General features: G+C 49.0%; 1 protein-coding gene across 1 annotated transcript in view; it reads left to right on the forward strand.

Moving 5' to 3' along the window:
* BEND3 (BEN domain containing 3) overlaps window positions 1-11,783 on the forward strand; it is a 33,460-nt gene extending 21,677 nt beyond the window's left edge. Inside the window, exon 4 of the mRNA XM_065911694.1 lies at window positions 5,852-11,783. Within this exon, the coding sequence (XP_065767766.1) occupies window positions 5,852-8,101 (2,250 nt within the window). The 3' untranslated portion in view covers window positions 8,102-11,783. The remainder of the gene's footprint in view (window positions 1-5,851) is intronic.
* Window positions 11,784-14,039: the final 2,256 nt, after the last annotated feature.

The raw sequence follows: 14,039 nt of genomic DNA on the forward strand, positions 1-14,039 counted from the left end.
ACTGAAAAGAGCCTAAAACCCCACCTTGAGCTCACCTGTGCTTCTTGGACTCCTCCCAGCCCAGCCTTTAGGGCAAACAGACCTCTAAGAATTCCTTCTATGAGTGACTTACCCTGCTACACTGGAGGAACGTTCTCCTTTTATTTAAGTTCTTAAGTTACTTATACCTTCCTTAACTCATGTTAGGTTCTTTAGTTCTCCCTTTTATTTAATAGTTAAGAGTAATCATTACAACTAGTTCAATAAAAAGCCCGTTGTATTGTCACTGCTCTGGCTTGGGAAGAGCACTGTTAACAATAGTCGTACTATAACAGTAAATATTTATTAAGCACTTTCTGTGATTCAGAGATGGGCTCAGTGCATCATGCTCATTATCTCATTAGGTGCTCATAGCTACCCTGGTACCTGAGACAGGGACCATTATATATTCCTGAGTTACACACAGGAAGCTGACATGTAAGGGGTCACGCAGAGGACCCAGCCACTCCTTTATACCTCCCTTATTTTTGTTGTTTAGTCGCTAAGTTGGATGTGACCTTTTGTGATTCCATGGACTGTAGTCATATTTAGATATGTGTGACTCTTTTGCAACCCCATGGAATGTACCCTACCAGGTTCTTCTGTCCATGAGGTTTTCCAGGCAAGAATACTGGAGTGGGTTTCCATTTCCTCCTCCAGGGGATCTTCTCGACCCAGGGATCGAATCGAACCCGTGTCTCCTGCATTGGCAGGCGGGTTCTTTACCACTGAGCCACCAGGGAGGCCTTATACCTCCCTACACTCATGTTATTCATGAAGCTAATGGCCTCTTTGGACATTTTTCTTAAGCATTTATTTGAGAGCAGTAGACACTTTACCCTGCTTAACAAATGTTCAGTGAGCACTCTGTGTTCCAGGCACTTTGCAGGACACTGGAGATGGAGTAGGGAAGACGTGGTCCCACATGTAACCATCATGCCGTGTGGTGAGGGTACAGATAAGTCTCAGGGAGGAGACCCCACGAGGGAGAGGGGTGGGCAGCAGGCTCGCTCCAGCCCAGTGACCTCTGCCCTCTGCTCACGGGCAGTAGTAGGAGGGTCAGGGACCTCTGAGCCTTTATCAGGTTTGTTTTTGGCTACCTCCGAGGGATAATTAGGGCTTCCCTGGTGGCTCAGATGGTAAAGAATCTGCCTGCAATGCAGGAGACCCAAGTTCCATTCCAGGGTTGGTAAGATGCCCTGGAGAAAGGAATGGCTACCCACTCCGGTGTTCTTGACTGGAGAATTTCATGGACAGAGGAACCTGGTGGGCTACAGTCCATGGGGTGGCAAAGAGTCACACATAAATGAGTGAATAACACACACATACACAGGAGCATTAAAACACTTGAAAGAATCCTATTATTTTTCAGGTTCCTGAGAGACTAAGGCAAGTGTTCTTTTTCATGGTTGTCAGCAGAGATGCAGGAGAAAAATCAACCTGTGTTTAATATGAGTCTGATGTTCCCATGATCTAAAAAAGAGGGTCTGGGGAGTTCCGTGACGGTCCAGTGGCAAGAACTCCCAGCTTCCGTGCAGGGGGCACAGGACATGAGTAGGGAGATCAGTCCATGGTCTCTTTCCAACTCAGGCCTTCGTATTGCTCACCTGCTGCTATAGTAGCAATCCCCCCAGAGGCTGCCTCTTTTCCCTGTGTTTTTCCTTTTTTCTTTTAAGGTTGCAAGAGGAAGGCGCCTCGGGTACTGTGCCATGCTGGCATTAGCGCTGTCTGAAGGCTTATAAACGACACTGAACCTGCCTGAATGAGATAAACCGGGGACAGACACTGTCTTCCTAGCCCTGGCCATCCAGAGAGGCCCAGTGGCTTGTTAGAAATGCAGAGCCTCAAATCAGAATCTTTTTTTCACTAGATCTCAGGCAATTTATATGGACATTAGACTTCTGCAAGTGCTGTGATAGGTCAGGCTACACAGCTGTATTTTTCCCCAGCTTCCTAAGGAGGCGCTTGGTTCTCTGGCATTTTCTAGTTGCCCAAGGCTCGCACGTGTCTGGAAGAACTTCTTTGTGCTTCAACCCTGCCTGCTCCCCTGACACCCACCACTGCTCTCCAGTTAGCTCTTCTGCTTAAATAGGCCCTCAAAAAGTCAGATTCAACATTTGTCAAAAACAGGTTTATGACGGGAATGTAATGAACGACATATACCATCTGATATGTTTTGACGTGTACATACCAGTGGAACCACACCACGATCAAGGTGAGAAACATCCATCACCTGTTACCGTGAAAGTTGCCTTGTGTCCCTTTGCATCCTTTCCCCTGCTTTCTGTCACTAAAGATGAGTTTGCCTCGCCTGGAATTTTATACGAATGGCATCCTACAGGCCTCTTTTATCTATCTGGCTTCTTTTCCTCGGCTTAATTATTTTGAGGTTCATCATGAGTACCAGGTTGGTCAGCTCTGTTGCTGAGTGGTACTCTGCTGTAAACACAGTGTATCTATATACTTGTTCATAAAAATTAGGGTTGTTTCCAGTTGGGAGCTGTTTATAAACAGGGCTGCCATGAACATCTGCATAAAAGTATTTGATCATATGCTTTCATTTTGCTTGGCAAATAAATAACTAGGAATGAAATATACCTGGTTCATATGGTCCAACATATAACTTCTTAAAAAAAATACCAACTGTTTTCCAAGGTGGTTATACCATTTTATATCTACCCAAGCAGCCTATGAGAGTTCCAGTTCCTTCATGTCATCTCTGTCACTCAGTATCATCTGTCTTTTTTGATTATACCCATCCTTGTGGGGAGTGATATGCTATCTCAGTGTGGTTTTAATGTCATGCATGTTCTTAAGCATCTTTTTTTTTTTTTAATTTTTTTTATTTTTCAGTGTGTTTTGTCATACATTGATATGAATCAGCCATAGAGTTACACGTATTCCCCATCCCGGTCCCCCCTCCCACCTCCCTCTCCACCCGATTCCTCTGGGTCTTCCCAGTGCACCAGGCCCGAGCACTTGACTCATGCATCCCACCTAGGCTGGTGATCTGTTTCACCATAGATAATATACATGCTGTTCTGTCGAAACATCCCACCCTCACCTTCTCCCACAGAGTTCAAAAGTCTGTTCTGTACTTCTGTGTCTCTTTTTCTGTTTTGCATATAGGGTTATCGTTACCATCTTTCTAAATTCCATATATATGTGTTAGTATACTGTAATGTTCTTTATCTTTCTGGCTTACTTCACTCTGTATAATGGGCTCCAGTTTCATCCATCTCATTAGAACTGATTCAAATGAATTCTTTTTAACGGCTGAGTAATATTCCATGGTGTATATATACCACAGCTTCCTTATCCATTCGTCTGCTGATGGGCATCTAGGTTGCTTCCATGTTCTGGCTATTATAAGCAGTGCTGCGATGAACATTGGGGTGCACGTGTCTCTTTCAGATCTGGATTCCTCAGTGTGTATGCCCAGAAGTGGTATTGCTGGGTCATATGGCAGTTCTATTTCCAGTTTTTTAAGAAATCTCCACACTGTTTTCCATAGTGGCTGTACTAGTTTGCATTCCCACCAACAGTGTAAGAGGGTTCCCTTTTCTCCACACCCTCTCCAGCATTTATTGCTTGTAGACTTTTGGATAGCAGCCATCCTGACTGGCGTGTAATGGTACCTCATTGTGGTTTTGATTTGCATTTCTCTGATAATGAGTGACGTTGAGCATCTTTTCATGTGTTTGTTAGCCATCTGTATGTCTTCTTTGGAGAAATGTCTGTTTAGTTCTTTGGCCCATTTTTTGATTGGGTCATTTCTTTTTCTGAAATTGAGCTTCAGGAGTTGCTTGTATATTTTTGAGATTAATCCTTTGTCTGTTTCCTCATTTGCTATTATTTTCTCCCAATCTGAGGGCTGTCTTTTCACCTTACTTATAGTTTCCTTTGTTGTGCAAAAGCTTTTAATTTTCATTAGGTCCCATTCTTAAGCATCTTTTATACAGGATCTTAGTTCCCTGATCAGGGATCCAACCCATGCCCTGTGCAGTGGAAGTGTGGAGTCTTAACCACTGTACCTCCATGGAAGTCCCACTGAGCATCTTTTTATGTGCTTATTTGCCATTTATATAGCTTCTCCAGAGTGATTGTTGAAACTTAATTGGGTTATGTGTCATTGAGTTTGAGTGTTCTTTATGTAATCTGGATTCAGGTCCTTTATCAGATAAATGATATGTCTGGTTTCTTCCAGTCTAGGCTTGTTTTTCATTTTTTTAAAGAAGTTTTAAATTTTGATGAAGTCCAGTTTGTTAATTTGTTTTCTTATGTATTGTGCTTGTGTGTTACCTCTGAGAAGTATTTGCCTAAAACAGTGTCATAAAGGATTGCTCTTATGTTTTCTTCTAGAGGTGTTAGAATTTTAATTTGAAAGTGAAAAGTGAAAGTCGCTCAGTCATGTCCGACTCTTTGCGACCCCATCAACTATACAGTCCATGGAATTCTCCAGACCAGAACACTGGAGTGGGTAGCCTTTCCCTTCTCCAGGGGGTCTCCCTAACCCAGGGATCAAACCCAGGTCTCCCACATTGCAGGTGGCTTCTTTACCAAGTGAGCTACAAGGGAAGCCCAGAATTTCAAGTTAGTTTTTATTTTTACATCCATGATCCATTTTTTAGTTAATTTTTTATATGATACATATAGAATGAAAGTTTTTTTCCTTTTTTTTTTGCACATGTATGCCCAATATTTCTAGCATCATTTGTTGAAAAGATTCTCCTTTCTCTACTGAATTGCCTTTGAATCTGTGTTGAAAATCATTTGTCCATATATATGTCAGTAAAACTCTTAAACCATCCAGGGCCTAGCAATAGGGAAAACCACTAATGAAAACAGTGAGAACTCTGGGATCCCAAATGGTCAGGGCAGTTGCCTTCTGGTATGAAGCTTGGACTCAAGCTTTGGTATCTTGAACAGGGCCTGGGAGTACATTGAGAGTGGACCTGCAAAGTATGTCAAATGGGCAAGTTGAGGAGATAATTCCTGAAATCATTAATTCTCTCACTGTCTTCTATTGAGCAAGGCTGGAGAGAGCATCGAAAGTACCTTTCTAGATGCATAGGAAAGGTGTTAATTCATTACACACAGTGGGTGCTTTAGGACCTGGGGCTTAAAACTCTTCGGCAGTTCTGATTGAGAAGGGCTGCTGGAACTAGGAGACTGAGACTTAGAAACCTGGGAGGCCTCATCACTTCACGGAATCCACAGTTGGCTAGGCTTGGGGCAATTCTGGGCCTTTTCAGCCTGAAATAAGACATGACTCCAGGCATTGGTAGAGCTGGCAGCTGACTATGGCTCTCTAGATTCCAGTTCGTCCATGCTCAGCACTGTGCATCTTGGGAGCTGTCCATAGTAGAGACGCCTGCTCTCCTAGAGTCTGCAAACTAGGCAATAGGCTGTGCTTTCTGTAGATGCCATTGGCAGGACTCCTGCCTGTCTTAGAGCAGTCAGGGCAGTGAGGTGACCTGTCCGTAGCCAGGCTGCCACAGGAGCACTTCCTGTTCCTGGGGTCTCTCTCCCATCCCTCATGGGCTCTCGCCAGGCCTGTCAGCATCTGTGTGCAGTCTATGGACAGGAAGTTCAGGGATGGTGTCCTACAGGAATTGAAGGCCTCCAGGGTCCAGCCTGAGCCTCTCAGGGGTTAGGGAGAGCAAGCAAGTTTGGCCCTGGGATGCAGGTTTGGGTTAATGGTGTGTTCTGGACCCACAGAATGGTTCCCAGGCAAAGGAAGCACTTTCTCATAGGCTCCTGAGGTTGACCTGGCTCCCTCTGTGTGTGACATAGATCAGAACCCTCACCTGACGTACCTTTTGTCTTCCAGGCGCTCCTAGCAGGCATGCGGAACCGGGAGAACAGCTCGCCCTGCCAGGGCAACGGGGAGCCGGCAGGCCGGGGCAAGAACTTGGGCTCCGTGTGGCCAGGCGAGGAGGATCCCAGCCACGACGTGAGCACACCCTCCTACAAGAAGCCTCTGTATGGCATCTCACACAAGATCATGGAGAAGAAGAACCCTCCCGCAGGGGACATGCTCAACACCTATGAGCTCTCAGACAAGGTGAACCCCAGCAACAGCCCCTCACCACTGCGGCTCCTGAACGAAACACAGAAGCGGGACACTGGTGGCCCCGCAGCAGCCACCGACAGTGACCCCAATATCTACTTTCTCATCCAGAAGATGTTCTACATGCTCAACACGCTCTCCTCCAACATGTCGCAGCTGCATAGCAAGGTGGACCTGCTCTCCCTGGAGGTGAGCCGCATCAAGAAGCAGGTGAGCCCCACTGAGATGGTGGCCAAGTTCCAGCCGCCACCCGAGTATCAGCTCACGGCGGCCGAGCTCAAGCAGATCGTGGACCAGAGCCTTTCGGGCGGCGACCTGGCCTGCCGCCTGCTGGTGCAGCTTTTCCCAGAGCTCTTCAGCGACGTGGACTTCTCCCGGGGCTGTGGCGCCTGCGGCTTCGCGGCCAAGCGGAAGCTGGAGTCGCTGCACCTGCAGCTCATCCGGAACTATGTGGAGGTCTACTACCCGTCGGTGAAGGACACGGCCGTGTGGCAGGCCGAGTGCCTGCCCCAGCTCAACGACTTCTTCAGCCGTTTCTGGGCCCAGCGGGAGATGGAGGACAGCCAGCCCAGCGGCCAGGTGTCTGGCTTCTTCGAGGCCGAGCCTCAGGTGGATGCTGGCCACTTCCTGGACAGCAAGGAGCAGGAGGAGGCCCTGTCCCTGGACCGCAGCAGCACCATCGCCTCTGACCATGTGGTGGACACGCAGGACCTCACCGAGTTCCTGGACGAGGCCTCATCCCCTGGCGAATTCGCGGTCTTCCTTCTGCACCGGCTGTTCCCCGAGCTCTTCGACCACCGGAAGCTGGGCGAGCAGTACAGCTGCTACGGGGATGGCGGCAAGCAGGAGCTGGACCCTCAGAGGCTGCAGATCATCCGCAACTACACGGAGATCTACTTCCCCGACATGCAGGAGGAGGAGGCCTGGCTGCAGCAGTGTGCGCAGCGCATCAATGACGAGCTAGAGGGCCTGGGGCTGGACGCAGGCAGCGAGGGCGAGCCCCCGCGAGACGACTGCTACGACTCGTCCAGCCTGCCCGATGACATCTCCGTGGTCAAGGTGGAAGACAGCTTCGAGGGCGAGCGGCCCGGCCGGCGGTCCAAGAAGATCTGGCTGGTGCCCATCGACTTCGACAAGCTGGAGATCCCGCAGCCTGACTTCGAAGTGCCGGGCGCCGACTGCCTGCTGAGCAAGGAGCAGCTGCGCAGCATCTACGAGAGCAGCTTGTCCATCGGCAACTTTGCCTCGCGCCTGCTGGTGCACCTGTTCCCGGAGCTCTTCACCCACGAGAACCTACGCAAGCAGTACAACTGCAGCGGCTCCCTGGGCAAGAAGCAGCTGGACCCATCCCGTATCAAGCTCATCCGCCACTACGTGCAGCTGCTCTACCCACGGGCCAAGAATGACCGTGTCTGGACACTGGAGTTCGTGGGCAAGCTGGACGAGCGCTGCCGGCGCCGGGACACGGAGCAGCGGCGCTCCTACCAGCAGCAGCGCAAGGTCCACGTGCCGGGCCCCGAATGCAGGGACCTGGCCAGCTATGCAATCAACCCCGAGCGGTTCCGGGAGGAATTTGAGGGGCCCCCGCTGCCCCCCGAAAGGAGCAGCAAGGACTTCTGCAAGATCCCCCTGGACGAGCTGGTGGTGCCCTCGCCCGACTTCCCGGTGCCTTCGCCGTACCTGCTGTCCGACAAGGAAGTGCGCGAGATCGTGCAGCAGAGCCTCTCCGTGGGCAACTTCGCCGCGCGGCTGCTCGTCCGGCTCTTCCCAGAACTCTTCACCGCCGAGAACCTGCGGCTGCAGTACAACCACTCCGGGGCCTGCAACAAGAAGCAGCTAGACCCCACACGCTTGCGGCTCATCCGCCACTACGTGGAGGCCGTGTACCCGGTGGAGAAGATGGAGGAGGTGTGGCACTACGAATGTATCCCGAGCATCGACGAACGCTGCCGCCGCCCCAACAGAAAGAAATGCGACATCCTGAAGAAAGCCAAGAAGGTGGAGAAGTGAGGGGTGCGTGGGGCACTGAGCGTCGCCCCCTGCCCCCCACCACCACGAGCCCGAGCCGCGTCCGCAGCCGCGCACCTTATATCGGCGCGGCGGGGCCTGCTGCATTTGCACACGCGCTCGCCCAGCCGGCCACGGCCACGACAAAGAAGCCTCGCATTTGGTCTCTTGTACTTACGACTTTTGTCCTGTGTTCCTGGTGATGCAGCCAGAGTCTGGGGAGAACAGAGCTGCGAGGGCAGAGGGGCCTCAGGAGTCAGGGTTCCCTCTCCTCGGCAGCGTCCTCCTGGTCCCCTCACTATTTGAAATGCAAATCAAACAACCTTCTTGTTCCTCTTCCCACATTTTACATCTTCCATTTTTATAAAAAAAATTTTTTTTTTTAAAAATTAAAAAGAAACCCTTTTTAAGAAAATCATTGGGCTCTGTGGAGGCCATTTTACTCAAAAAAATTTTTTTTTAATATTTGAGATGAAGTACTGTAAGATGACTTCAGTCACTGGGAATTTTTTTTTAAGATGGTTTCAGATATATGAAATTTTTAGAAGTGCCATGTTCATGCATGATGGCCGATAGCTTCAGGTGGCATAGAGACGGATTTTACTGACCTTGTCTTTTATTAGTACATCGGATTCTGGAAGAGTCAGGACGCCTCTTGGATGGCGGTGGAGGGGATGGAGTAGTTCAGTGACCTTCCTGACCACGGTCAGTGGCACTCTCCCTCCCACTGTGTGCCGAGGAAGGGGCTATGGGGACGGCCTGGCCTGGCCTGTCTCACACTGCTGCGCCAGTAAGAATGTTGTGCTCACCCTGTAGACGAGAACACTGGATGGTGATGATGGTGATATGAATGTAGATAGATGTGGAAACACGTCACAATGTCTTCATTTGAGCTGTGTCCTTCCACTGCCCTCTTTCCTTCCTATACAAGGATGCTAGTTAGAGGGACAAACACATTTCCTTGGAAAACTGTGTGGATATTTGGCTTCTTGTTTAAGGATGGGCCCCATTGGGCTCACCAAGAACTGTTTACTTTGCGTGTGTGTATTTGTATAAAACCCAGGTTCTGGGAGCTATATGGTGGCTTCACCACACCTCAGTGTCGGCTCCTGCAGTCAGTACACACCCTTGTTCCTCAGGGCTGGGCCTCAACCATGGGCTCTCTTGAGGATACCTGGTGTTGGAAGGACACAGGCCATCTGAAATAGGGCTCCCATATCCCTTTCCGGGGTCCACTCAGAGCTTTCCCTTTGGGCCCCCAGAAGGTCCTGCTCTCCTACATCTGGCCGGTCCGTCGGCCTCAGGATGAGACACCTCTTTTCTCTTCCCTGGTTGGGAAGGTCACACTGCTCCAGGCCAGTGGCATGCTCTCCAGGATTCCAACCAGGAAACTCCCCAACAGGTAAAGTCCTTAATGTAAAAACAATACTTTTACCTACCTGACTTTGGGGGCTAGTGCCTAAGAGGGAAAGGGAACAGTCTAAACACAATACATCATACCAGAAAGCTAGAAAATAAATTGATGAATCACACAGGGTAGTCGTAAAACCCTTGTGGAATGTTAATTTAATAACCTAAAGGCTTAATATTTTGCTACCTTAAAATGCAGAAATAATAGAAACAATCTGTGAATTCTCTTCATACTGATAAGGACTTCAGCTTTAGTGACTGTATGATGGAACTTTGCCTGCACTCACAGCCATTTTTTTTGTTTTTAATGACAGGATTCTGAGCAGTGTGAAGTTGCCGATCTAACTTTGGTAAATTTGCTTTTAAATGTCATTTACAGATTATTTCCGTTGTAACTGCAGACCGAAATTATTACAGTTTGGAAACACACAGGGACTTAATGACTCTCTCTCACCCACCCACATACATGTGTACACACACATTTCTTAGTAAAAAACTGAAGTGAGATGAAGGGGACCGACATGAATAACAAGCTCAACCTCTTTGTGCCTGGAAAGGAGGAGGACTGGAGCAGCCGGAGACTCACTTCCCCCTCTCCTGGGCCTTTCTCGATGCCTTAGTCTCTCCAGCACGCAAACGCATGCCTGCGTGCATGTGCGTGCACACACCCAAAGATGGCAGTGGCTCCCTCCCTCACCAGTCCTGCGGGTGGGAGGGTGCTGTGGAATTTGTTCTGGTCTCTAGGATGTATCCAAGAGGATTCCAAGCCATGTGAAAATTGCCCTGCTTTCTAGAGGGTGGAATGTGACCCTGCAACTTCAGAAGCACAATCATTTAATAATTTTTTTTTTTAATCATCCTGTCTACCCACAATAGAGACGTCAACAGGTTCTAGGAATTAAATATATCTCTTTATAACCTAGAGCGTGTTCAGTTTTTGGAAACCGTGTTTTGATGGTTTCTTTAATACTTTTCCTGCATGGGGCTTCTTCCCCCAAATCTCAGAGTCCCTTCCAGTGAAGAGAGGTGGATGCTCTCTGTGTGAGCTGCATCTTGTCTCTCTGGACTGACTCACCAGGAACCACCTGCAGGCCCTGTGTCTGTGTGGTGTCCTCAGCGTCCAGCCATACAGGTGGGCTCCAGGGGCTTTTTTTTTTTTTTACATGAAGCAATAGAATTATAAAATATCTAAATTTTTTTCAAAATTTAATGTTTTCCATAAAATCTGTTGGCAAAACCCCTACTCCCTCCGCATCTAAATTCTTTGATTTTTGTTAATACTTGTTTGTGTTTGGGGAATTTTTTTCTCCCTCACATCCAGAAGTAGCACAGACACATTCTGATGTTGAGTAAAATAGCACGTCACAATAGGTGGTAGTGTCCCTCGTTTTTCTGTTAGTTGAGTTTTAAAAGAATGTACGAAGATAGTCATGAATGTACTGAGTGTTCTAACCCTGCTTCCGTTCACTTTGGCTGTGTCTCCATGACAACACAGGTCTGACAGGGAATAAAGTTGTGCCCGGTGTCATGGGTGTTAGTGTGCCCCGCCCCCTCAGTGTTGGCCCCCAGCCTTCCTTGCTTTAAGTTTGGTGGGAGGGGGTACCACGTCAGCAGCAATCATCAACCAACCAATGGGATCTACTTAGTGGTAAGCGGATTAACTGTTTAAATGCTAAGAGTCACTGGCCTGACCACGCCATAGCATGGCCGCTTGGGTTCCTGCAGACACGGCTTCATTTTCCACCTTTGCCCCAGATGTTTACTTCTTGCCCGATCGAGGAGGAGGGTCTCAAGACCTCAGGTTGGAGGCCATTGAGCTCTTAACCCTGCCTCACCATGGAGAGAGATGCTATGAAGTGGTGGGACTTCCCTGGTGGGCCAGTGGTTGCCGCTCCGTGCTTCCGCTGCAGGGGGCGCGACTTCCATCCCTGGTCAGGGAACTAAGATCTCTCATGCTATAGGGCAAAAAAAGAAAAGAAGTGGGGGGGCCCTGGGCCAAGGGACTCTTAATGTCATTCAGAGATACATGTCTCTTGTAGATCCAGCCTTAATGTTTTTCTGACATCCTAGTGATAGCAGACCCTGCGCAAAGTGGATATCAGAGTTAATACTGTGAGGAGACAAAATAATGAGAATAGTTTTACCAAAGATAATGAAACATTGCATAATGTCTGCATTTTACCATTGATTTGAGTGCACCCTTAGAAAACTGAATGTAACAAAAACCCAGGACATTTTTTGGAAATTGTATGCTCTCTAGCAACTGTGTGAATTTTTATACAAGCACTGTTTTATGAGTTACATAAAATGTTATAAAAATACGGTCTCCTAACATCTTCTTTTCTTAGGGCAGAGGTCTCTGGGAACGTATGGGCCTATGTGTCTGCGTGGGGCTTCGCCACCCGCTCCCAGGGGAGGGCAGGGGCACTCGGGGAACGGCTTCTCGGGCTTCCACACTCTGGGTGTCGGGGTGCAGTCTGTCACAGCTGAATGACGGAGACGTCATCAAATAAGCCCTAGCGCATTTCTTACACAGACCGCTTCCCAGCCATGCAGTAGAGGCACAACTGACCTTCCCTTCCCTGGTCGACTGCCAAGCCCGCCCTGTTGCCAAACTGGAGGAGTTTCAGCTCACTCTTTCTTTTCCACTTTGGATTAAATGGGATTTAGTTTCTCAAGGCAAACCTGTTATTAACTGATAACAAAAGGATGCATGTTCTTCTCTTGCCTCACTGGCGAATTATAAATCATTCAATAATATTTCTTAGTAAAATAAGATCAAGCTACCAAGCGTTTTTTAGCCCGGGGGTCACGTGGCGTAGGGTGCGTCGTGGCCTGTGACAGGAGCGCGCTTCCCACAGCGAGCGAGCGAGCAAGCGAGCGCGCACACCTGTGCGGACGGCCGTGCGCAGGTCAGGGCTGGTGGGGACGGGAGCCTGGTTTACTCCATAAGCAAGTTGAAACAAGACTTGAAGGCGAAGTTCTTTAGATCCTTTCTGGCCGTATGTATCTTTGTTTTCGACCAAAAGGAAAAAAAAAAAAAGTCCGTTTCCTCAGCTGCCTCTAAGGTGGTGGGTCCGTCGGCGAGTAACATGGCGTGGGGCGTGCGGCCGCCCCCGTCCGCCGCATGGCCTCGGGCCGCTGAGCTCACTGGCATCTCTTCGCCTCAGCCTGCACGGGACGGTGAGGTGGGTGAGGTGACCGTCCCCGAGGGTAAGGCCAGTGCCCTCATTAGAGCGGCGTGTAAACGGGGGGCCTTTCTGGCCAGGCTTGTCTGCAGAGGCTCTGGCCAGTGTCAACATTGGGTGCCTCATCTGCGGTGCCGGGGCTGCGGGCCTGCCCGCCAGGAGGTCTCACCCCTCCACCCCTGCTGCCCCGGCTGAGGAGAAGGAAGTGAAAACAAAGAGGAATCTGAGGAGTGTGATGATGACCCGCGGCTTCGGTCGGTCGTTTTGACTAAACCTCTTTAGAGTCAGGCTCAATAAAAAGCTGAGCTCTTTGCTGCTGCTGTCTTGCAGATAACGGTAATAGAGAATTTCAGTGGGCTTACTTGTAAAAGCCAGTTCTCCGAAATAAGAACTCCATACCAGATTATTCTGATTATTGGAATGGTGAGATGCAGTGGACACTGAACTTCCAGAGAAATCTAAAATCCCCAAACCAGTTATGGAAAAGACACGAACATTCATCGCCCACTTGCTTGGATGGCAATGTTGGGCCTACCTGAGTGTGTACCGCATGCCAGGCACACTGCTGAGAGTTTCTCCTGGATCATAGCTGGTGAGGATCTCAGAAGCCCTGTGAGGTAAGTTCCCTAATTAAGCCTGTTAAGAAAGCTAAGGCCCTGAAAAGTATATATACCATCTCATTTAATTCTTGTAAAAACTCTGTGTCTTGGGCAATGTTGCTGTTTCCGTTTTGTGGTGAGGAAGCAGGAAGAGGTCCACACAAACTGCGGTGCCAAGATTTGAGTCTGCCTGTGTGTGCACCACACCATCTCAGAAACTAAACACCCCCTGAGCCGCCTGCAATATAAAACACAGAGATTCAGACCTGAAACTAGTTTGTCTGATTTTAGATATGGGTGCTGGCTCTCACATTGCCCTGGGTGAGATAATTGTGGCCATTTGTGGACAGACATGTTCTGGTAAGAGAAAATTTTTTGAGATTATGAAAGTAATTGCCATGGATCGGATTCCTGAGGAGCAGAGTCTGAGACTAGGGTTCTTGTGCAGTTGATTGAGGACCTGCTCTCAGGAGAAAAGGTGCATGAGAAGCAGTATGGGGCCAGGGAAGGCCAGAAGCAAGTGTGGTCTCTGAAAAAAAAAAAAAAAAGAGTGTGGTCTCTGCAGTCCAGGCTCACTGCCATCCTCTGTGAGGCCCTAAAACATGAACTGTTTTGCAGAATTAGTACCAGCTGAAGCAGAGGGGCCAGTTGGTCATTGAAGTCTCCTCCAGGTAAGGGGTAGTTGGCCTGGCAGGGTGGCTCCCTCTGCCAAGGGCAGTGTTCCAAAAGGGCCTTTGTGAGTGG

This window comes from Muntiacus reevesi, chromosome 19 (genome assembly GCF_963930625.1).
Source record: "Muntiacus reevesi chromosome 19, mMunRee1.1, whole genome shotgun sequence".
In the NCBI taxonomy this organism is placed as follows: Eukaryota; Metazoa; Chordata; class Mammalia; order Artiodactyla; family Cervidae; genus Muntiacus; species Muntiacus reevesi.